Source organism: Aspergillus campestris (genome assembly GCF_002847485.1).
Source record: "Aspergillus campestris IBT 28561 chromosome Unknown P168scaffold_12, whole genome shotgun sequence".
NCBI classification, from domain to species: domain Eukaryota; kingdom Fungi; phylum Ascomycota; class Eurotiomycetes; order Eurotiales; family Aspergillaceae; genus Aspergillus; species Aspergillus campestris.
The window spans coordinates 720,323-741,727 of record NW_020194347.1 but is presented as its reverse complement, the minus strand read 5'-3'; the positions used below and the strand labels follow the sequence as shown (position 1 = coordinate 741,727).

Below are 21,405 nucleotides of genomic sequence, written 5' to 3'. Positions count from 1 at the left end.
TTCGGGACTAGCGCGCTCGCTGCTCTACGCAGGCGGTGAAGGCCGCCTAAAAGCAGCGCCCCGAGATTTATCGACCCGCTTTTACTTTTTTTCCGCCTCGATTTTCTTAGCAGGTTCTCGCTCTATCTCAACATCTTTCAACCACATCCCCTTCTCCTCGCAATTCTTTTCGAAGTCTGATATACCATCTCCTTCGAAAACATGTCCGCAGCAGAAGTAGCATCTGCCTCCAAAGGCAAGGCGGAGAGACTGTACGTGATCATCCATCATCCCCATGCGCCGCTTTCCAGCATACAAATCTGCATCGCACCCATTCAATGAAGGACCCAGCTAACCCCCCAAACAGCCCCATAACAGTCTCCAAGCCGACGCCCTACACCTTCGACCTCCGCCACCTGATCGCCAACGACCCCAACCCAATCGAGACCTCTCCCACCGAATCCCTGGACAGCACGCTCAAGGCGACCGCCCGCGACGGCACGCAGTCCCTCCTCAACCAGCTCCTCACCACCTGCCCAATCACCTCCACGCCGCAAGGCGTGCTGCTCACGCTCCCCGCGCCCACAACCATCCTCCCGCGCTTCAAGCCCCTGCCGACGCCCAAGCCGCCCACCAAGTGGGAGCTGTTCGCGCGCAAGAAGGGCATCGGCAAATACAACACGCGGCCGGGCGCCGGGATGGCGGACTCGGAGCGCCGCAAGAAGCTCGTCTACGACCAGGAGAAGGACGAGTGGGTCCCGCGCTGGGGATACAAGGGGAAGAACAAGTCTGCGGACGAGCAGTGGCTTGTTGAGGTCGACGAGAAGAACTGGAAGAAGGAGGAGGACGCTGTTGAGAAGGGGAGCTCGATTCGCGGGCTGTCTCGTACGGAGCGTAAGGATCGCATACGTCGGAATGAGCGCAAGATGAGGAGTAATGAGCGGAAGGGGAGGACGAACTGAGAAGATCGATAGAGAAAAAAAAAAGAAGGGGAAAAGTTGTGTGATAATTTTCTAGATTTGGCCGGGTCTTTATGTGTCTTGTTATTTGTTTGTTTGTTTGGAACGCTACCTTACCTAGGCTTACTTACCCTTATGGAGTTTGGATTGGAGTCGCCGGTCTTAAATCAATCAATCATGTCGATGCTGTCTGTCTGTCTGTCTGTTTGTGTGAAAAGAACTGCTGCCATTGAGTTGAAAAAGCCATGTTACATACATATCGTTCTATTATATCTACCGTCCAGTTTTCACAATATGTTAGTTAGGGTTGGAGATAGCCCTTATACGTATACTCTACAAGAATCAAAGTCTTCTATTACCTTACTTCAAGTATCCAGCCTACACTCCCATACATCAAGAGTATAAAAAACATGGTCAACCTAAGTTGCATACTCATTGATCTATGTTACAATTATATGTCAAAGGCGTGCCCCACAACAATACATCAAGAAGCAAAGCACAGCACAGAAATCCAGAACCAGACACAGCAAGAACGGCCAGAAAAGAGTGAAAAGGCTCCAAGGGGGGAATCAGGGAATCAAGAAACAGGCACATGTCACGGCCGATGATAAAGCAAATGCTGAAATCAAAACCCCAGACGCAAATATCAATCAACGGGAAGCGGAAAGCAATGGGTCAATTTATACAGCAATGATCGAGAAGAGAGGGGAAAAAGGGTTGAACGACGCCATCCGACTGCAAAGGCGCCAGGCTATGCACTGTTGGAACAACAGGAAGTCTGTAAGAGCGGGAATGGGAGAGAGAGGGGATAAAAGCACAAAACCTTCCAGAGCGTTGCGAGATGGCGCCATAATCAATTATCTGAAATTTGAAAAACACTGTATCTGCCAAGGTATATTCCGGAACTGAAACGGTTTTTGATAACCTTATATGCTGACAAGGTTCCTCTGCGGATCCAGTCCGAGATGTTAACCTCAGTGCGACGTGGCGAGGTAAGACAGGATAGGCCAGCCTAACCGAAAAAGACCCCTGAGAGGTACCTTGGTTTCGGGGCGGTTGAGACAAACTGGGTGTTGCGCGGCAGAAATATGGACACCGCTGTCGTGGAGGTTTCACATCCTGATAGGTGACAGTGGAGGCCCCAGTTCAGGGAGCTGGGATACACTCCGGGAATGCGACGTCTCGATTTTTTCCGGTTTCGGTCTGCGGGTCTTCGCTGTTGCGGGACGAGCGGTTGCTGGCCGAGCAGTGACAGGGCGGATCGGCTCCTCCTCTTCGGTAGCGTTCTGACTACTGCCGGACGAGATAGCTCTGTCGTCCGCGTGCGAGTAGTCGAATTGGGCGTCCTCCCTGGCGGCTCTTTCTCTCTCGTCCATCATGTTCTCGACTTCCAGGAACTCCTTTTCGGTCCAACACCCCTGCCAGCAATTCTTCCAGTCACAGACAAGGAAGTAGAAGCAAAAGGCGTCGATCTTCATGCAAGGCTGGAAACAGATGCACAGATTGCGGTAGTCCATCTTGTTCTGGTCGACGTACGAGTGGAGGAGGTTGAGATGGCAGGTAATGGCGAAGAGGAGGTAGTAGTTATAGGGGGGTAATCTGGAGAGCTCGTCTTTCAACAGCTGCGGGGCAGTGGTGGCGCCCTCGCACTTCTCCGCGATCATGGCTTGTGTGTCTTTCGGAAACAGTTCGTCAGGCAACTCACGGAGCCATGCCTTGAACATCGAGCCAATGGTGTTGATGTCATAGAGATCGGGCACGTCAAAGAGGCTGATATCAAGCTCTACAAAGAAGTCAGATCCGTTGCACAGGCGTCGGGCCATTGGGACAAAAGACGTACCTGTATCGAAACGCCGTTGCCAGTGTTTGACCTCCTTCCCGCTGCCCGGAACACGGTAGAGGCCTTCTTCTTCACAACCCTTGAAATTGAGATAACTGAGAGAGAATTAGCAAAGCAATTCAACAACCCGGAAGAGAGTTCCATACTCTACGCAGCGATACGGCAACGCCGGCATCCAAAACTCCGTCTTATCACGACAATCTTCCAGTCGTTTGGCGATCCGCGTTTTCCGCGCTTGTTCGATGAGCGGCAGGTTGATCACGGTGCAGGTATAGGCGTCGTCGTTGATGAGGTCCCGCTCATTCGTGCTTCCACTCCGGGTAATCTTGCCCAAAAACCCTTTGCTGGCCTTGCCAAGCTTGTTGGCAGCGCCGTTGGACGACTGCTTGAGATTGTTGAACAATGCCGCCGAAGCCCCTGAAACCTGACTGAGCGACCCGGAGGGGGCCATCGAGCCTCCTGGTGGCTTTTCCCTCCGTGCATTGCCATTGAGGTCCACTGGACGATCGACGGGATAACCGCGAGCGGCAGGGCTCGCCTGTACTGGGGTGGTGCCGCGATCTCCACGGGACGCGGTGAGCCTCAGGGGCTCCGAGCCCTCCTGCTTGGAGTGCTCTTCGAGCTTCATCAGGCTGGTCGATGGACGTCGTGCGGGGATCCTGTTGGACGAGGAGTCGTCTACCCGAATGGAGCGAGAACGGGACAGGAGGTTCGCAAAACGGGGTTTATTCTTCTTCGACAGGCCACCAGCTTCGGACTCTGTGCCGACTTTTCTAATCTCCGACGGGTAAGGCTGCTTGTCTCTCGCGCTGTCGCCGTCTACAGACACATATCATCAGTTGGGACCGTCCTTTGCTGCCCAGGGGTCGGATAGCACTTACGGTTCTCTTTCCGGGACCGTTCCAGAGCACCGAGGAGGTCCGGCGTGGATTCGTACGACTTGGCGGAAATCTGGCCCTTGCGATCTGATGAACCCCCACTGCTCTTGGGTTTCTCAGAGTTCCCCGACCCGTCTGATCTCTGGGACTTGTGCGACGACTTGGGTGCCTTGAGGTTGGCGAAAAAGGAGCGGGAGGTGTCACGGGTATGTTTGGGGGTCTCTCGGGGGGAGGGAGGGTACGGGGGGATAGCAGTGAGGCCCGGGGTAGATGGCTGGGGCGCGAGGCCAGGAGAGGTCGGGAAGGTTGGGCTATTGGACTTGCTGTTGTTGGAGTCCTGGGTGACGGGACGGATGGTGGCCCCCTTGAAAAATGGCGAGCTAGAGGAGGATTTAGGGGAACGGGGCGTCAGGGGACTCGGCCCATCGGAGCTTTGGGCACCGGGCGTTAGTGGAGAAGCGATCTTCACGTTCGTCTGGAGCGTGGCAGAGCTAAGATCTAAATTGGGAACAGTGGACTGTCTCGATGGCATTTTAGGCGTCTATCGTGGGTCAAAGGACGGACCACGCGGGAATATTTCAGAGATGATCCCAGGCAAAGGTGATGCCGTCGATAGCTTGCTGGATTTTCACGTTTCTAACGAACCAACAGAGTCTAAGGATGGAGAGTCCGGATTAGCGACACCCAGGATTGCGCCTATCGGTCAAGCGACAGCTCAGATGGACTGACTTGGGTTCCAGAATCCGCACTGATTGTTCACCGGACTTCGACACGAAATATCCTACTCCTTGTCCCTCAGGGGTATCTCAACCGTAGGATCTATCAGGAGTCGTGGTTACCGTGATGATTGGAGTGGAGCCAGCCTCGTCCAATCTTGCCAAAAGTCGGTGTCGTCGGCAGTTCTTCAGAGCAATGTGTCGTCTCAGGAGATGAAACTTGGGGGTGGTCAAATCTATGAGGAGAAGCAGGGATTAGTGAGACTCAGTGGAGACAATCCTGACGACACAGTCCCTGGAAGTGCAATGTGTTTTGTATGATGCGGAGAGATAAGAAAGTGCAGGGATCCACGCGACATCGGCATCACCACATCGCGCGCTTTCGATACACAGTGAAGCAATAAGCCACCATTCCGGGTGGAATGAGGTCTTATTTCTTCCAGCACACTGAGGGGGTTGAGGGGGTCATGAGAGCCAACCATCTAGGAGGCTATCCATCACGTACCAGAGAGCGCAACCCCTCCTCATGTTAGATCCAAATCAACTCCGCTCTTTTTCAACCGGGCTCGGGGATTCGGGGGAACAATGGTATCTGATGAAGTCGCTCGATCGCTCGATCGCGGCTGGACAATCGACGAGTGGCTCAAGGTGTCGGGGAGCTGCAAGAGGGTGGCCGGTAAATTGGGGAGGTTGAGCGCGGCGAGGCAAAGCAGGGAGGAGAGAGTTTGTTGGCAGAATCGAACAATAAGATTGAAGACCAAAAGAAAGAATCATGAAAAAAACAAAAAGAATCAAAGATAGGAAAATGGGAAGACTAAAAAAAAATAAAATAGAATCAAATAAGTCAAATAGAAAATGAAATCCAAAAACAAGGCACGTAAAAATAAATTCCAATCAAGCAACGAAGGAATAAAAATGACAAACACCGGGGCCAAAAGGCGGAAATCAAAATTACAATGTAAGAAAGAGTCCAACCAAACACAATGATCAAAGATCAGGATTCCCCAAAGAGGAGTAGTGTCGAGAGCGACACGAGAGCGATAACCGCACGGTTCCAACAGTGCTCAGACTCGAGAAGATCAAGAACGACCACATTCCTTGACAGCGATTATGCAAGCGCGGGAGTTGTCAGACTCCGTCTTTAAGGGGGATGGATGGGGTGGGCCGGAGATGGTGGTGGTGGGGGGGGAGAGAGGGGAGATGGCGATAGTGGAGAATGGCGTTGTGCAAGACTCCAAAAGAGTCAGAGAGAGAAGTCTATCTGTTAGCGCGAAGACTGACGGCCTCAGAAGGATCAGCTGTAAATCAGTTGTCCACCTGTTGTCCCAGAGGAGTAATGATGTGACCGCTTCTTGAGACTCTAGTCCTATCTAAGTAGGTGGTATGGATCAGTATCACTTTCAGTATTAATATATACAAGAGAAGATTAGTGTACCAGATTACATCCAAGGAATAAATAGAACAAACAACAGTTGGTTCAGCCAGAGAGGAGGGAAGTAAGGTACGATGGATGCTGGAATCAGCATAATAGATGACTGTTCTACTAGTAGAAAGAAAATATATATATATATATAAATAAATAGATATGAAAGAAAGAAACAAAAGAAAATCAATAGATAAATAAATAAACAAATAGATAACATACTGAAATACCAAAACAACAGGAAAAAGAAAGAAAAAGCACTTCACCCGGACTCCTCCGTGGACACTCCGACTTGATAGAAAGAAAGAAGAAAGAAAGAAAAGGGGCATAAGGCGAGGAAGACCGTGGCTGGTAAGATGATGGATGACGTTTGACTCACCCAGTTGTGGAGTATCCTGACAATGAGTATATATAATGCTATACTATATAGTATGATATAGTATTGTATAGTATTATATAGTATTATAGAATATTCCCCGAAGATGGAATCAAATAGATTCTCCTCACACACAATAGTCACGATGATCTTACTACGAAGATATTAATAGAGCATCGCTGAGCAGAATGGTATGAAAGACACAGACATACTGGATCCTCCGTACCACGACCGACGGTGGTACGGTGGACAGACATAGTGGATGCCTAGTCAGGTACAGGCTGACTCGGGACCCACTCCAGTACAGACAGCAGCAATCCTGACTGGCCACAAGATGAAGCCAACCACCGGTTGCTGGAGGGGCGGAACTGACACCGACAAATCAACGGTGGACAACGCGAGTACTCCAGGCTGTGTGCAGAGCACTAGTGCCTTGCTCAGGGGGAACCAATGGTGAGGGGTGAAGGGTTGGAGCTGTCGAGATACAATCAACCATGGTTCGGGACAGTTGGATACAATCATGGGGTTGACCAAAGATAAAAAAAGATGAACCAGCCAGAGGGATAAATTGAATTTGATACATGGTCCGGTCACGAGACTCGTGATTTGCCCGGGATAAAAGACCGAAATGACCCATACTCGGAAACGACAGGTTGTATATCAGATTCTACTGTATTGTCAATGGATAAAATAGAATCAAATAAACAAAATCGTAAAATAAATATGAATAAAATCAAAAATAATCCATGAGCCAAGTGGGAAGGAGGACCAGGCGGGAACTAACCTACTATTGCCATAGTCCTGCTCGATTCAGCAACAATTAATACCTCACTGAGACACGTGGGAAATAGACATAGTATTTCAAATAGGGGAAGAGCAGTGGCAACCATGTAATATCCCAGTCTCTTCCTATCCAGGGGTTTCACACCGCCCGTCGAAACTCTCTCCTCCTTTCTGAAACACTTCAGGCATCGAGGCCCCACTTCCTACTCCGGCAGCGCTAAAATCACGTGCGCTATCCCCCCCTTGGTAAGCCTTGACCTCTCAGGCTCCCACTTCCCGCTGCTTCTTCCCTGCAAAACTTTTTTTTTACTCCCCTCACCAGGGTTCAGGAACGAAGGTCGTCTCCTCCACGATCCAAATCCTGCCGGATCAACCAAGGGTCCTTTCCATTCCGATCCTTTCCATGGACCGCTTCCTAAGAATGGATTAATACCACACTTGGACTTTAACTGACACTGACCGGGCGTGAAGCTGCTTCATCCTTACGGATCATTTGCTTCGTCACCACTTCCCCTCACCCCCCTTTTTGACTTTGGAAATTATCATTGTCTGGTTCGGTCGCACTTATAGCACATACCGCCCTGAGATTAGCTAGCTGGACGCAGCTAGTCTCTGACAACTGACCAATCCGGAAGGGTTCACTATTACCCCGCGTCATCGCCCGCCCGGGATGACTTCAGTATCAGGTCCTGCTAAAATGCCGAACACACAGTCGAATCAAACCCTGTGTGTGCAAAAACATGTGGATTATATCAAGAATTTGGACAGCGTGCGTCAATTTATTCCAACCATGACTCTTCTCTTCATGGCGGGGAAGGTGGTTGACATCTGATGCTAGAGGAGGGAGGAGCTGGAGTACTGGCTCACCGAGCATCTTCGGTTAAATGGGCTCTACTGGGGGTTAACCGCCCTGCATCTGCTGGATTGTCCCGAAGGACTTCCTCGGGACGCCACCGTCGACTTTGTGCTCTCGTGCCAACACGAAAGCGGTGGCTTTGGGGCGGCCCCCGGCCACGATGCGCACATGCTATACACGGTGTCCGCCGTGCAAGTCCTCGTAACGCTCGATGCGGTAGATGAACTAGACAAGCGTGGACGGGCAAACAAGCAGAAAGTGGCCTCTTGTACGATTTGACTCGAATTTGACCTCACTCCTTGCCGGAAGTGCTAAATGACCTAGATATCGCAGGGCTACAAGATGGCGAGACGGGATCGTTCATGGGGGACGAATGGGGCGAGAAGGACACCCGCTTCTTGTACGGTGCCTTGAATGCCTTGTCTCTCCTGGGCCTTCTTGACACCGTCGACGTCCCCCGGGCGGTTGCCTATGTCCAGCAGTGTGAGAACCTGGATGGAGGCTATGGCATTTGCCCCGGCGCCGAATCCCATGCGGGACAAGTGTTTACCTGTGTGGGTGCCTTGGCCATCGCCCAGCGACTGGACTTGGTCAACAAGGACCGGTTAGGTGGCTGGCTCAGTGAGCGGCAGGTGGAGGAAGGGGGCTTCAACGGGCGTCCTGAGAAGCTCCCGGATGCATGTTACAGCTGGTGGGTTGGGGCGAGCTTGGCGATGATCGATCGACTCCACTGGATCGATGGGAGCAAGCTCGCCGCCTTTATCCTGCGTTGTCAGGTCAGCATGATCCTCCCGTGCCACATGAATCCGACTGACCGAGATCAGGACCCCGAGAATGGCGGGTTCGGGGACAGGCCTGGAAATGTGGTTGATGTGTTCCATACACATTTTTCCGTTGCTGGTCTCAGCCTCTTGGGGTTTGATGGCATCAAGGAGGTGGATCCTGTCTAGTAAGAACCCATGTTACTTTTTGTCCCCTTTGCCATCCAGAACAACGACTAACTGTGACCAGTTGTATGCCAAAGTCAATAACAGCAAAGTATCTATCCAGGTAGAAATGTTCCTGGGTGAAACACCTATTTGTGTTCGCAACCGTAGTGACCACTCCTGCAATCTAATAACCTTTAGTTCTCCTTCCATGGACTATGGGATACAATGCGGGAGAAGAGCAATTGGCACTGTGACTTATTTCCGCTTCATACCCCCTCACAATGGCCTGTTTAGTGGCTGTTAAGACACAGTGGCACATCATTCAAGATAGCATGAATGTATATAGTGAGCTTGAATTCATTTATGATAATATTAGCTATTATTCCTGCCTACCTTTCTTGATACTGTCCATCTTTCCTTCACTTGTCGGCCATTCTAGCAATGCTTTCAAGGTCTAGCGGGGAAATGATTGCGGGAGTGCCTACTCAGAATTATGTCTATAGTAAGTTCCTGAGGGTAGTTTCCAGTGGTTGCTGCCTTCCCAATCGAGCATGTCACGTTCTCCCCTGCCCTGTAAGTTCCTCCTTCCTCCTACACCACCTACTCAACCCGATGACAGCGGAATTGTTGACGGCGAGTTCTTGCTTGCCTGAACTCTTCCTTCGTCACTGCTTCAATCATCTGTCACCCCCAATGCTTGTCCCAGGGCCAGTCTTTCTATCTTGGTTTCTTGTCCCATACCGGAATCGTTCATACTTGGAGAAAGTAACCACCCACTGGTGGATCGTGCCTGTTGCTTCTTGATATTTCGATCTTGCCTATATTATACTCTGCTTTAGACCTTATACACCATGGATACAACCGCGCTGCTGTGCAACATCTGCCCGAAACGGCCGAAATTCAGCGATATCTCTCACTTATTGACTCATGTTGCGTCGAAGGCTCACCTTTCTCACTACTTCAAACTACAAGTCCGCAGCCATCAGGAATCCCAGGCTATTGTCATTCTCGACGAATATGATCATTGGTATAAGTCCAATAATCTGGCAAAGTTGCTGTCGGACCGGATGTCGTCGAAGGATGTTCGGAAGAAGAAGGCCCAAGGAAAGCCCCCCAGCTATGAGATGGCTTGTGGAGTGAAGCGAAGTAGTGGGGGGAGGCTACCCCCAACGACCGCACGTCCTCTGGCTCATAACGCTTTCCCCGACTACTTGGACCCACGCCTGTCGAGTCCTTATGTGCACCCACGTTCTGGAGTAGAAAGTGGACCGGCAAACGAGCCTTCACACTTCCATTCGACGGCACCATCGGAAGAGAGCATTCGAGAATACCAACGGGAAGATTATAGCCTCGCACTGATGACACCACAGGAAGACACTTGCCCACCGAAGCAAGAGTACCCGCTTCCTTTTGAAGACCAGTGGGCCTCTATGACACATGCTAGTCCGTACGAACTCGCCCGAAAACCTATACACAGAACAGCCCCAAGCCCACCATCCTTGGCACGTCAGCTAAGCTATGACCCATTCACCGACGACGCCGACGGTATTGAAGAAGACAAGGAGAGGGCAGATGAAATTGCCCGGCTGAAAGGTGTTCTTTGGCCGGGAATGGACATCTTCGATTCGGCAACGGAGCACATGAGGCGTAAGCGCAACCAAAAGAAAGATGAAGCAATCTTGAAGATGATGGAAAAGACGTCGCTGCGTGTCGAACCGACAGAGCTTGTTTTCTCGCCTAGTGGCGTCCTGCGGAAGCAACGTGTGATTTCAGGCAATGTTGAAGACAGCAGCCCGTTGAAAGGCGAGACTCCGATCCCGAAACGGCGAACAATTCGAACCAAACGTGCGCTTGCTCAAGCTGATCCGAATGTTCGACAGGGAGGAAATAGGAAACGAAGCAAGAAATCCACCAAGAAAGTATTGGGAAAGGTCGATGAAGATCCGGACTTCCATGGCCTGCACCTGTTGCAGAGTCCTTTGGCCCAACTGCCTGTCCGTTACAGAAGCCGCTCTCGGGCAGACAGTCTTGACGATTTCACGCTGACGTTCCGGACTCAGGAAAGCGAATCTCACCACGGGCTGAAGATCTTTCACGACAGACAAGCCCCGTACATGTCTGATTTGACTCAGAGATGTGGGGAAATAGGCTCTGAGGGGCCTTCGTTCATCGATCCCGTCTCTCTCCGCCAGGGTGCCCTTGATCAAAGCTCCCCCCATTTCGTGTACAGCACCGAACACTCGATCCATGGAAGAGGTGCTTTTTCCTCGACAGACAAAGAAAACGTTGAGCCTCTTCTAGATGGTCATGACCGAGTTGACTCCCTCGTGGGATGGAACTCACCGGTCTGTAGACGACAGCCTGCTGCCAACACCGGTTATCCCCCGCATTTCTTCTTGGGTGACTCCCAGCAGCAGATGGGGCTGAGCCCCTTCGACAGTCACGACAGTCTGCTGGGATACTCATACAATCCTTTGACCACTTCGCTTTCGAATATACACGAGGATAACCCTATATACTCTGCCGAAGTCAATCAGTCTTTCAAGTCTCATTCCACTTTGCGGGGTGCTTCCCCTGACGGGACAATTTCCGACTTGGAAGAAGATGATTTTGATCGGCTCTATTTGGACGGAAGCATCAATTGAACCGCTGTTCCGTCATTTATTATCAGCTGCTCGCTATTAAGACTCTTTGATATTCTCTCGTCGTCGCAAGAGATAGTAGTGCTTGTCGTCCTAGCTGGGGAAGTACTATGGACGAGAGCTATTGGTGATGGCTACTTTCAGTCATCCTATATATTAACACCGGCATCTGTATAACAGCATCCATACATTGAAGGATGAAACACTGTATTTATACAAACACTATCTCCTGTTGAATCAAATAGTATTGATAGAATCACACGGAGAATTATATACACTTTGTGACAGGTATCATGGCAATGATGTAGATGCTTAAGTAATCATCTTTAATGAGCTCGACACGCCGAGCGCGTCGCGCGTCAAGGTGCGGATGTGCAATGGCCATCGAAGTCGCTGCCAGCGGTCAATCCTTTCCTACACAGCATGCAGGCAGATATTCTTTCTTCCCATAAACTGTGATGTGCAATCCACCACAGGAACCTTTCACCAACAGCTACTGAAGCATTGATCCGCCGCTAAACAATCTCAATAAACCATCCCATCGCCACCCCTGCTAGTCACTTCTGACCCAACCCAATCCATACCCTACTACATCTACATCCACATACGATAAACGACAGGGCTTCTATATTCACCTACGAAGCTTCTTTGCAAGGAAGGAGTTTTGTCAAAAAATGCCACCCTCATCACAATCCCAACCACAGTCGCAATCCCCGCCCTCGTCCTCTCAGCATCTAAAACGAAAACAGCCGTCTATCTCGAGCTTTTTTACGAAGAAACCGCAATCGTCGCAAACGGGGTCGCAATCGGGGTCGCAATCCCAATCCCAATCCCAATCAAAAACGCAAATAGCATCGCAGGGCCAGGGGAATGGATCTACCCAAACACCAGTGAAGGGTGTTGTGTCGGGGGGAAATAAAGTTGAGGAGGCTGTGGTTGTGCCGAAGAAGGGCGATTTAGTGGGTAGAGTTGAGGATAGGAATGGGGAGGAGGAGGAGGAGGAGGAGGAGGAGGAGGATGACGATGAGGATGTGGTGAGACCTGCTGCGAAGAGAGCGAGGATGAGTGCAAATGGGCTGCAGGCGCAGAATGGGATATCTGGTTCTAAAGGGCTGTCGGTGGATGACCGCCCATCGCAATCGCAACCACAATCGCAACCGCCGTTAAACGGCAGCCAGCGAACAGAACTATTCAAGTTCGCTAGTTCACCCGCCAATGGTGACGGGATAGAGGAGGGGGATGAGGCGGAACGGCGACAACGGCAGAAAGAACGAGAGAAGCTGCATAAGCAATTCGTGCGACGACTCGGCGGCGCAGACTGCATAATCGGAATCGGTAGTCGCAGCGCAAACGATACTTCCATCGGCGGGGAGGACGCCGAAGAAGCCGACGAGGATGACGAGCCACAGCGTCCAGTTAAGAAAGGAACGGCGGCTGGGAAAGCGGGGAGCAAGCTGACGCCGCTGGAGAAGCAGATTATCGAGTTCAAGCGGGGCCATATGGACGCCGTTTTGGCGGTGCAGGTGGGGTATAAGTTTCGATTTTTTGGAGACGATGCGAGGGTTGCGGCGAGGGAGTTGGGGATTGTTTGTATTCCGGGGAAGATGAGGTTTGATGAACGTAAGTGTTGTGATGCGTCTTGTTTTGTCATGGTTATGGGGTCTATGCTAAGTGCTGTGTTGTTTAGATCCGTCAGAAGCGCATCTGAGTCGGTTCGCGTCGGCGAGTATCCCCATCCAACGATTGCACGTTCATGTGAAACGGCTGGTCACGGCCGGACACAAAGTCGGTATCGTGAGGCAGATCGAGACAGCAGCGCTCAAGGCAGCCGGCGACAACCGGAACGCGCCGTTCGGGCGCAAGCTCACGAACCTGTACACGAAAGCGACATACGTGGATGACATGGAAGGGCTGGAGGGGCCTGTGCCAGCTGCATCTGGCGGCGTATCCCCCGCGACGGGCTACATGCTTTGCATCTCCGAGTCGAACGCGCGAGGCTGGGGCAACGACGAGAAGGTCCATGTTGGCATCGTGGCTGTCCAGCCTACGACAGGAGACGTGGTGTATGATGATTTCGAGGACGGGTTTATGCGCAGCGAGATCGAGACCCGATTGCTGCATATTGCGCCCTGCGAGCTGGTCATTGTCGGGGAACTGTCCAGTGCGACTGAGAAGCTCGTCCAGCATCTATCAGGCAGCAAGTCGCATATACTGGGCGACAATATCCGCGTCGCGAGAGCACCCAAGTCGAAGACCGCAGCGGCCGAAGCACACAGTCATATATCGAGCTTCTACGCAGACAAGATGAAAGCAGATAAAGGCGCCGGAGACGCGCACAGCGCCGATCTTCTGCAGAAGGTGCTGAATCTGCCCGAGCTAGTGACCGTGTGTCTATCCGCGATGATAAAGCACATGGAAGAGTACGGGCTGGAGCATGTGTTCGATTTGACCAAGTATTTCCAGCACTTCTCATCGAGGACACACATGCTGCTGAACGGCAACACACTTATGAGTCTCGAGATCTACCACAACCAGACAGACCACACTACGAAAGGCAGCCTGTTCTGGACGCTGGACCGCACGCGCACGCGGTTCGGGCAGCGCATGCTGCGCAAGTGGGTTGGGCGGCCGTTGCTGGATAAGGGGAAGTTGGAGGAGAGGGTTAATGCTGTTAGTGAGCTCAAGGATTCGAAGAACAGGACTATGGTTGAGCGGTTGCGGGGGTTGATTGGGAGGATTAGGACGGATTTGGAGAAGTCGCTGATTCGGATATATTATGGCAAGGTGAGTTGCCCAGATGGCAGGAGGAGGGACATTACTGATTGGGACATAGTGCACACGGCCGGAACTCTTGACGCTCCTGCAGACGCTGCAGATGATTGCGCAGGAGTTTTCAGACGTCAAGACCCCTGGGGATAGCGGGTTTACGTCGCCGATCTTGACTGAAGCGATTGCTTCGTTGCCGACTATGCTGGAGGAGGTAGTCTCGTTCTTGGAGCGGATAAACCTGCACGCGGCTAGGAATGATGATAAATACGAGTTCTTCAGGGAATCGGTGGAAACGGAGGAGATCAGCGAACAAAAGCTAGGTATTGGCAGTGTGGAACATGAGCTACAGGAGCATCGCGCGGACGCAGGCAAGGCCCTCGGGCGCAAAGTCGTCTACGCCACGGTTTCAGGCATCGACCATCTCATTGAAGTCGAGAACAGCGGAGCGGCTATCAAACGGGTGCCTGCGTCGTGGGTGAAGATCAACGGAACCAAGAAGGTGTCGCGATTCCACACCCCCGAAGTCATCCAGATGCTGCGCCAGCGAGACCAGCACAAAGAGGCCCTAGCAGCCGCCTGCGACCAGGCCTTCGCGGACCTCCTGGCCGAGATATCCACGAACTACCAAGGATTCCGCGACTGCGTGCTCTCCCTCGCCACCCTCGACTGTCTCCTCTCGCTAGCCACCATCGCCGAGCAGCCCGGCTACGTGAAACCCGAATACACAGACCACACATGCATCAACGTCGAACAAGGCCGCCACCCAATGGTCGAGCAGCTCCTCCTCGACAGCTACGTCCCCAACGACATCTCCCTCGACACGGACCAAACCCGCGCCCTCCTCGTAACCGGCCCCAACATGGGCGGCAAGTCCAGCTACGTGCGGCAAATCGCCCTCATCGCCATAATGGGCCAGATCGGATCCTACGTGCCCGCACAGTCCGCCAAACTAGGCATGCTCGACGCAGTCTTCACCCGCATGGGCGCCTTCGACAACATGCTCGCCGGCGAATCCACCTTCATGGTCGAGCTATCCGAAACAGCAGACATCCTCAAGCAAGCCACCCCGCGCTCGCTAGTCATCCTCGACGAATTAGGCAGAGGGACATCCACCCACGACGGCGTGGCCATCGCGCAAGCCGTGCTAGACTACATCGTGCGGACACTCCGCAGCCTCACCCTCTTCATAACGCACTACCAACACCTCTCATCCATGGTGCACAATTTCCCGGATAACGAGCTCCGCAACGTGCACATGCGGTTCACGGAGTCCGGGACGGAGGGGTCAGACGAGAACATCACGTTCCTGTATGAGGTGGGCGAAGGCGTCGCGCACCGCAGCTACGGGCTTAATGTGGCAAGGCTGGCGAATTTGCCGGGCTCGTTGATCGAGTTGGCGAAGGTGAAGAGCGCCGAGTTGGAGGCGAGTATTCGGAGGAGGAGGTTGGTGGGGCTTGTTGAGGCTGTGGGGGGTGTTGTTGGGGGTGGTGGGGAGGATGATAAGGAGGAGGGGTTGATGGAGAGGCTTGTGAGGAGTGCGGAGCAGTTGTAGATTGACTCTTTATACGGATGTTGGGCGTCGATTGTGGGATCCAAGCCTGAAGTTGATGTTGATCTACAACTGTCGCGAGACTGGATGCCTGGTGGCCTGATCTATCAGGCTGTCATGACTTCGGAGCATTCTGCCTTAGGCATTAATATCTTTGATCCGACGAGAGGGCCAGAAGAAAGAGGGAAGCAAAGATAGACGTATGTATGTATGTATGTAGTATCATGCTCAGTATCTCGGAATGTATAATATCCTTCATCCTGTTGTGGTTTCGCGCTGGAGATTCCTGAGTAGGCTGGAGAGCGGGAAGCTGGCCTGAGGAAGCTGGCGGCCCCTCCATCTCTTCCACACTCAGACTCTGCGGAGCGACTTCGCTCTCTTCCTCCTTCACCCCACTCCGCCGCGTTGTCGCTCATAACCCTCCTACCGGGCACTTCTTGTACTTATCCTCTCCAATACTGTGATTGAGCTGAGACATCCAATTGACTGACCTCTTTAGTTATCCTTAATCATCCCTTGCGCCAGATCAATACTTGAATCAATTCCCGATTGCCCCGCGCTCCGATCATCGCTCACCATGGATCTCGTCAACCAGTGAGTCAATCGCCCTGCTGTCTCCGGATAACGCATTGCTATATACTAGAATCATGTCCAGTACTGACATACTCCCAGCTTAGAAGGAAGACTCATCTTCGCCGTCCCTAAGAGCAAGTTCCCTCCCGCCGTGACTCACTCACCTCCCCGCTTCCGCGAAGCCACACGTCTCCCCACGATACACACCACACAACATGACCCAAGGAAACACAGCTAATACGATACATCCCCACAAACAGAGGGCCGTCTCCAACAAGCCACCCTGGACCTCCTCGCCGGCTGCGACATCCAATTCCGCCGCGAGACGCGCCTCGACATCGCCCTGGTCAAGAACCTCCCGATCGCGCTCATCTTCCTCCCCGCCGCAGACATCCCGACCTTCGTCGGCGAAGGCCGCGTCGATCTGGGCATCACGGGCCGCGACCAGGTCGCCGAGCACGATGCGCAGCTGCCTGCGGACTCTACCTCCAATGTCGAGGAGATCATGGACCTTGGCTTCGGCGGCTGCAAGCTGCAGGTCCAGGTGCCGGTGAAGGGCGATATCACGGAGGCAAAGCAGCTGGTTGGCCGGAATATCGTGACCAGCTTTACGGGTCTGACGGGTGCTTTCTTCTCTAAGCTGGAAGGCGTTAGCGATGTGAGCGACCTCCGCACTGATATCAAGTATGTTGGTGGGAGTGTGGAGGCTGCTTGTGCGCTGGGTGTGGCCGACGGTATTGTTGATCTTGTTGGTGCGTATCCCTCTTCTATCCAGGACTCTCAAATCCGACGGCAAAGAAAAGAGTAGAAAGCTAACGGCTGTATAGAATCCGGCGAGACGATGAAAGCAGCAGGCCTCAAAGCCATCGACACCGTCGTCGAAAGCACCTCTGTCCTCGTCAAGTCCAAGAACACCAAGAACCCCCTCGTGGACCTGATCACCTCCCGTATCAACGGTGTCATCAGTACGTCTCCCTCTCCCCCTTACCCCCCCTGCCCTCCCCCATTCAATCCTTCCATCATAGAAGCTATGCAGTCCCAAGAAACTAACCCCAGCAGCCGCCCAAAAATACGTCCTCTGCCAATACAACATCCCCCGCGCCGAGCTAGCCACCGCCTCGAACATCACCCCCGGCAAGCGCGCCCCCACAGTGACCGCCCTCGAAGAAGACGGCTGGGTCGCCGTCAGCTCCATGGTCGAGAAGAAGAAGGTCGCGACCGTCATGGACGAGCTGACCAAGGTCGGGGCGTCGGATATTTTGGTGCTCACCATTGCCAATTCGCGGACTGGATAGAGTTTTCTTTTCGTTACTTGATTTTATTTTATATCATTTTAGATTTTTTATGGTTATAAGCTTTGAATAACTTTCGGACTTTGGATCTTTGCCCGTTTTGGTTGATATAGGCGTGTCCGTCTTCTTTTACTTCTTTTTTCGTCTGTTTCGGCTTGGTCTGGCTTGAAACTACCTACCTCCTACTATATAGGGTATATCCCGTCTTAAATCTCTATTTTAGGGAGTAACTACTTAGTGAACCTGCAAATGACAAGAATAGACTGGTTTCTATCTGTATGATTGATTGCACAATATGATGGTGTTAGTTCGTTCTATCTATCTATAACTCTAGATGTCAATGTCTTTTCATATGCACACATACGCACATACGCACATATATACACATACACAGTGAGAAATGCGCCAAGAATGTACAAAAGACAAGGCCACAACCACTGCACATATCAAAATGTCATAAGACTGGGTATGCATGTTTTCAAAGGAGATGACTGAGATGAATCGTCAATATCACTGATATTGCAATGATGAGGTGTAACGTAAGTGTAAATATATGGTCAAGATTTAGTACAAGTAGGTTAACATGGGTTGGGTATTTAGATGAATGAATGGAAAAGAAATGCAAGAGATGAGAGGGGCTTGAAGTTCACAGAGTAGTCAGACAAAAAATGACAGTAGATGGAAGGAGGAGGAAACGCCGGTCATATGATAGAAGAGCAGGGGAAAGGGGGGGGGGGGGGGGGGTGTGTTTATGGGGCTGACTTTCCCATCCCGACGCCTTCGCGTCGTCCTTTGAGAATAGCCTTTAGGCATTGTCCGACGCCCTCGAGGTCGCCTAAGAGACCGACGTGGCCGCGGTCGCTCTTGACCAGACCATCTCGGATGATCCGATATCCTGGGGGTAGCATTGCCGCTGATGCGAGACATACGCCGTCGCCCGCGGCAAAAGCCAAGTCATCGTAAGCGTCTTGGTGCTTGATGTTTTCGCGGCAGGTGACGCGTGCTCCGTAGAGCGTGGGGACGGATTTGCCGTAGAGGACGGCTGTGGGCGGGTACCGGTTGTTGGCCTGGTGGGACGGTGTGAACACGAGCTCTCGTTTGAATTGCAGGGTTTCGGTGAGGGTGCGTTCGAGGTAGCTCATTGCTTTGGCGTGGGGGATGGTGGAGGTCTGTGTGGCTCTATTGGAAGAGTCGCGCATGTTGGAAACGGGGCCGACTGCGCCCTCGAGAGGGGGGTTGATCGCTGTTGGGTGCTCGAGGGCGGTGTTGGTGAAGTCGGGGCAGGTTTTTGTTGATCGAGGGTTGTGATTGCCGTTTGGCTGGGGAAATGACTCGCTTTGGCTGGCTTCGTCTGTCGAAACGTTGTCCTTGCTGCCCAAGACGGTGGAGAAGCGCTTCCCGATGTTGTCCACGAACCCCGATGGCCGGTGCATTGGCGGGAGCGCAGGGTTGACACAAGGAGAAAGGTGGTATTCGTCCCAGGCTTTTGCAGAGAAGAAATCGACCCGGTACTCTTCTTGAGTCTGCGGGTTGATGAAGCAGTGGCCATCCTCTGGTAAAAGGGCAAAGCTCGTCCGGAAAGTGAAGTTCACCTGTGCGGTGAGCACCCGCGAGCTCAATAGAACGTCATCGCCATTACGGAGGGGACCGAGAATATTCACGCAGTGCTGCGGCGTGCCAGCGTAGAGGACTCCGGCAAATAACTCGGGTCGCTTGTTGACCGCATACCGTGCTATCAACCCGCCTAGGCTGTGGGCAATGACCCATGCGCCCCTGCGCTCAGGCGGCACATCGGGCGCATTGCACGGGAGATTTTCGAGGAAAGTGATCAACTTCTTCGCCAGCAAATGTGGACTCAGACGCCAGTCGTACCCATAATCGTGTACTCGGAGCTTCCCGTCAAGGGCGTTGTCACACTTCCGCAGGCGTTTCATCAGTCGGCGGCAGATATCAACCGGTCCGATGTGAGACAGCACACCGGACGGAATGATGGTCTCTTCCATCCGTTCTTCGTCTTCCGGATCCAAGCCAACTTCCAGGTCGACCTTGCGGAGGTTCAGCCCGACTTTCATGGGAACCCACAACTGCCGCTGTGGCGGCTTGGCCGAGCGAAGGATAGACCCTCGATACCCTCCCATGATCACCACGTCACCGGTCATCTCCGCCATAGCCTCTGAGAGAATCGGATGTAGTGGATTCGAGTTCGTTCGTGAAACGCGTACGCGTGGCGGCGGAATCGTGGGAGTGGCCTTAACATCATCTGTGGATGTCTCGGGATTTTGCGCATAGTTGTTCCCCTTGCGGTTGTAGACATCGGACATAAACGGCTTGTATCCCCAGTCATTGCGCAAGTCCTGCAGATGCAACGTGGGCATGCTAAGCAGGCGGTTGCTAGAATCTTGCAGACTGTCCTTGATGGCCTTGAACCGACTGTTGACTTGTGTGTGCACATTCTCGTACTCCGGGCGTTGATCCAACGATGAAGCTGTGGAGGATGCTCTTAGATACAACGACCTGTCCGACGAGGATCGGTGGAGCGAGGGCGGTCTCCCCGTGACGGACACACTGGGCCGGCGAGTGTAGGAATGCTTGGCCGCCGTCGCCCCACTGAGAGGTTGCAATTCGGAGACCGGCTCATCGAGGAGAACACTATTTCGGTCCTGATCGGTAAGGGACCTGCGCCGCGGTCGAGGCGGCGGTGTTACCTCCCGATCCACGGTGAGTCTCGACGGGGTCGGTTTCAGAGTTTGACTCCGAGAACGGTTGTGGGACGAGTCTCCGCGAGAAGACAACGACGCCCGTTTGGTCAAGGAGCCCAACGAACCGAAGTCTGGAAGAAACCTCCTCAGGCGTAGACTGTCGGTGAAATCACCGGACCAGGCCCGTGGGCGGATGGGCAAGCTGCTCTTCAAGATCGACCGTGTGAAACTCGAACGACCGGCCTCTTTGGCGGGTGGCGTCTCCGGGCGCGCTCCTCCTTGGTCCGGCGTGGATTTTGAACTTTGCCCCCGGGCTGCGGGCTTTGTATCCGCGACTGGTAGGGTGTCTGGTTCGGCGGTGATCTGTGAGGTGAAGAGCCCATCCGCGTCGACCGTGTCCGGGATAGCGTCAAAATAGCCACCATTGCGTTCCATGATCCGGTTTTTCTCTTCGGCCGGGGTGCGGCGGGCTTTCATGCGACTTTGCGCGCGCCCGATACTGACGCCGACCAACGCGTTGGCTTCATCCTGCTGGGCAGCATCGGCAGGATAGAGAAGTTGCTCCTCGCTGTCGGAACTCGAGGTTTCGGGCGGGGGCAGAAGTTCCGGGTCGCGCGAGGCCTCTACGGGGGAAGTGACCGGGTCACGACGGTCTTTCGATGGGACTGCAGGGACAGCCATGATTGAGGTCGGTTGATATGACGCAGCGGATATATACGTTCTAGCAGCATTCAGGGGGTAGCGTTGGAAGAACCCGGTAAAAATCACGTTGCGGATAAGGCCAAATCAGAGGAGGTGTGGAAGGTTTATGACGAGTCGCAATGGACACGCAACGACGACGGAATGGAACGAGGCTGGCAGCTGTAAAGCAGGAAGGCATTGCATTAGCGATCCATTACATGTGAAAGCGGTCTGGAGGGAGCACTAACAGTTAGAATGCTTGAGATGGATGGGCGCTGGAGAACCGTATTCGTACTTCGGCCTGTCGATATAGGACGCGCTCCAACTGCGCCATGGACGAGGTCTAAAGAGTAGATGCGCCCCGAGGCTTGTTGGTGGATTCTCCTGGGGCACTAAATCCCGACGACGCTATTGGAGTTACGCTGGGGAGGAAGTATTGCCCGGTTGTGTTACAAGGCTGG

At 52.9% G+C, this 21,405-nt stretch overlaps 6 protein-coding genes across 6 annotated transcripts; 4 read left to right on the top strand and 2 right to left on the bottom strand.

Moving 5' to 3' along the window:
- The first annotated feature begins 131 nt into the window (after window positions 1–131).
- P168DRAFT_259094 (ribosome biogenesis protein RRS1) lies at window positions 132–1,278 on the top strand. Its single transcript, XM_024834619.1, has 2 exons — window positions 132–251; window positions 347–1,278. Exons 1-2 carry the CDS (start codon window positions 202–204, stop codon window positions 939–941), a joined length of 645 nt encoding a protein of 214 aa, XP_024689839.1. The 5' UTR covers window positions 132–201; the 3' UTR covers window positions 942–1,278.
- Window positions 1,279–1,948: 670 nt separating this feature from the next.
- On the bottom strand, window positions 1,949–4,453 carry P168DRAFT_61015 (putative Rho GTPase activator (Bem2)). The gene is made up of 5 exons (XM_024842053.1): window positions 4,386–4,453; window positions 3,660–4,310; window positions 2,925–3,597; window positions 2,779–2,873; window positions 1,949–2,721 (listed from the first exon to the last, which is right to left on the bottom strand). Exons 2-5 carry the CDS (start codon window positions 4,186–4,188, stop codon window positions 2,051–2,053), a joined length of 1,968 nt encoding a protein of 655 aa, XP_024689838.1. The 5' UTR covers window positions 4,189–4,310; window positions 4,386–4,453; the 3' UTR covers window positions 1,949–2,050.
- Window positions 4,454–7,270: 2,817 nt separating this feature from the next.
- P168DRAFT_293062 (Rab geranylgeranyltransferase subunit beta BET2) lies at window positions 7,271–9,128 on the top strand. Its single transcript, XM_024837734.1, has 5 exons — window positions 7,271–7,723; window positions 7,793–8,078; window positions 8,135–8,586; window positions 8,635–8,759; window positions 8,822–9,128. The coding sequence occupies exons 1-5, from the start codon at window positions 7,652–7,654 to the stop codon at window positions 8,862–8,864; spliced, it is 978 nt and encodes a 325-aa protein (XP_024689837.1). The 5' UTR covers window positions 7,271–7,651; the 3' UTR covers window positions 8,865–9,128.
- A 462-nt stretch (window positions 9,129–9,590) lies between these two features.
- Window positions 9,591–11,384, top strand: P168DRAFT_274909 (uncharacterized protein; the record flags this gene model as incomplete). The annotated part of the gene is made up of 1 exon (XM_024835453.1): window positions 9,591–11,384. The coding sequence occupies one exon, from the start codon at window positions 9,591–9,593 to the stop codon at window positions 11,382–11,384; it is 1,794 nt and encodes a 597-aa protein (XP_024689836.1).
- Window positions 11,385–11,995: 611 nt separating this feature from the next.
- P168DRAFT_313013 (DNA mismatch repair protein Msh3) lies at window positions 11,996–17,715 on the top strand. The gene is made up of 6 exons (XM_024839623.1): window positions 11,996–13,001; window positions 13,069–14,165; window positions 14,215–15,637; window positions 16,533–17,024; window positions 17,100–17,237; window positions 17,332–17,715. Exons 1-6 carry the CDS (start codon window positions 12,056–12,058, stop codon window positions 17,565–17,567), a joined length of 4,332 nt encoding a protein of 1,443 aa, XP_024689835.1. The 5' UTR covers window positions 11,996–12,055; the 3' UTR covers window positions 17,568–17,715.
- A 598-nt stretch (window positions 17,716–18,313) lies between these two features.
- Window positions 18,314–21,347, bottom strand: P168DRAFT_307088 (uncharacterized protein; the record flags this gene model as incomplete). The annotated part of the gene is made up of 2 exons (XM_024839079.1): window positions 21,193–21,347; window positions 18,314–21,124 (listed from the first exon to the last, which is right to left on the bottom strand). Exon 2 carries the CDS (start codon window positions 20,942–20,944, stop codon window positions 18,314–18,316), a length of 2,631 nt encoding a protein of 876 aa, XP_024689834.1. The 5' UTR covers window positions 20,945–21,124; window positions 21,193–21,347.
- Window positions 21,348–21,405: the final 58 nt, after the last annotated feature.

Excerpts from the sequence above, each read along its gene's own strand:
- P168DRAFT_293062 (XM_024837734.1), top strand. The coding sequence starts at position 7,652 with ATGCCGAACACACAGTCGAATCAAACCCTGTGTGTGCAAAAACATGTG. Across the intron at positions 8,587-8,634 it reads CCTTTATCCTGCGTTGTCAG|GACCCCGAGAATGGCGGGTT; the intron begins GTCAGCATGATC and ends GACCGAGATCAG. Across the intron at positions 8,760-8,821 it reads AAGGAGGTGGATCCTGTCTA|TTGTATGCCAAAGTCAATAA; the intron begins GTAAGAACCCAT and ends AACTGTGACCAG.
- P168DRAFT_259094 (XM_024834619.1), top strand. The coding sequence starts at position 202 with ATGTCCGCAGCAGAAGTAGCATCTGCCTCCAAAGGCAAGGCGGAGAGA. Across the intron at positions 252-346 it reads AAAGGCAAGGCGGAGAGACT|CCCCATAACAGTCTCCAAGC; the intron begins GTACGTGATCAT and ends CCCCCCAAACAG.
- P168DRAFT_61015 (XM_024842053.1), bottom strand. The coding sequence starts at position 4,188 with ATGCCATCGAGACAGTCCACTGTTCCCAATTTAGATCTTAGCTCTGCC. Across the intron at positions 3,598-3,659 it reads ACGGTCCCGGAAAGAGAACC|ACGGCGACAGCGCGAGAGAC; the intron begins GTAAGTGCTATC and ends ATGTGTCTGTAG. Across the intron at positions 2,874-2,924 it reads TTGCCGTATCGCTGCGTAGA|TTATCTCAATTTCAAGGGTT; the intron begins GTATGGAACTCT and ends ATTCTCTCTCAG.
- P168DRAFT_313013 (XM_024839623.1), top strand. The coding sequence starts at position 12,056 with ATGCCACCCTCATCACAATCCCAACCACAGTCGCAATCCCCGCCCTCG. Across the intron at positions 15,638-16,532 it reads GGGGGGTGTTGTTGGGGGTG|AGGGCCGTCTCCAACAAGCC; the intron begins GTGGGGAGGATG and ends CCCCACAAACAG. Across the intron at positions 17,025-17,099 it reads CGGTATTGTTGATCTTGTTG|AATCCGGCGAGACGATGAAA; the intron begins GTGCGTATCCCT and ends ACGGCTGTATAG.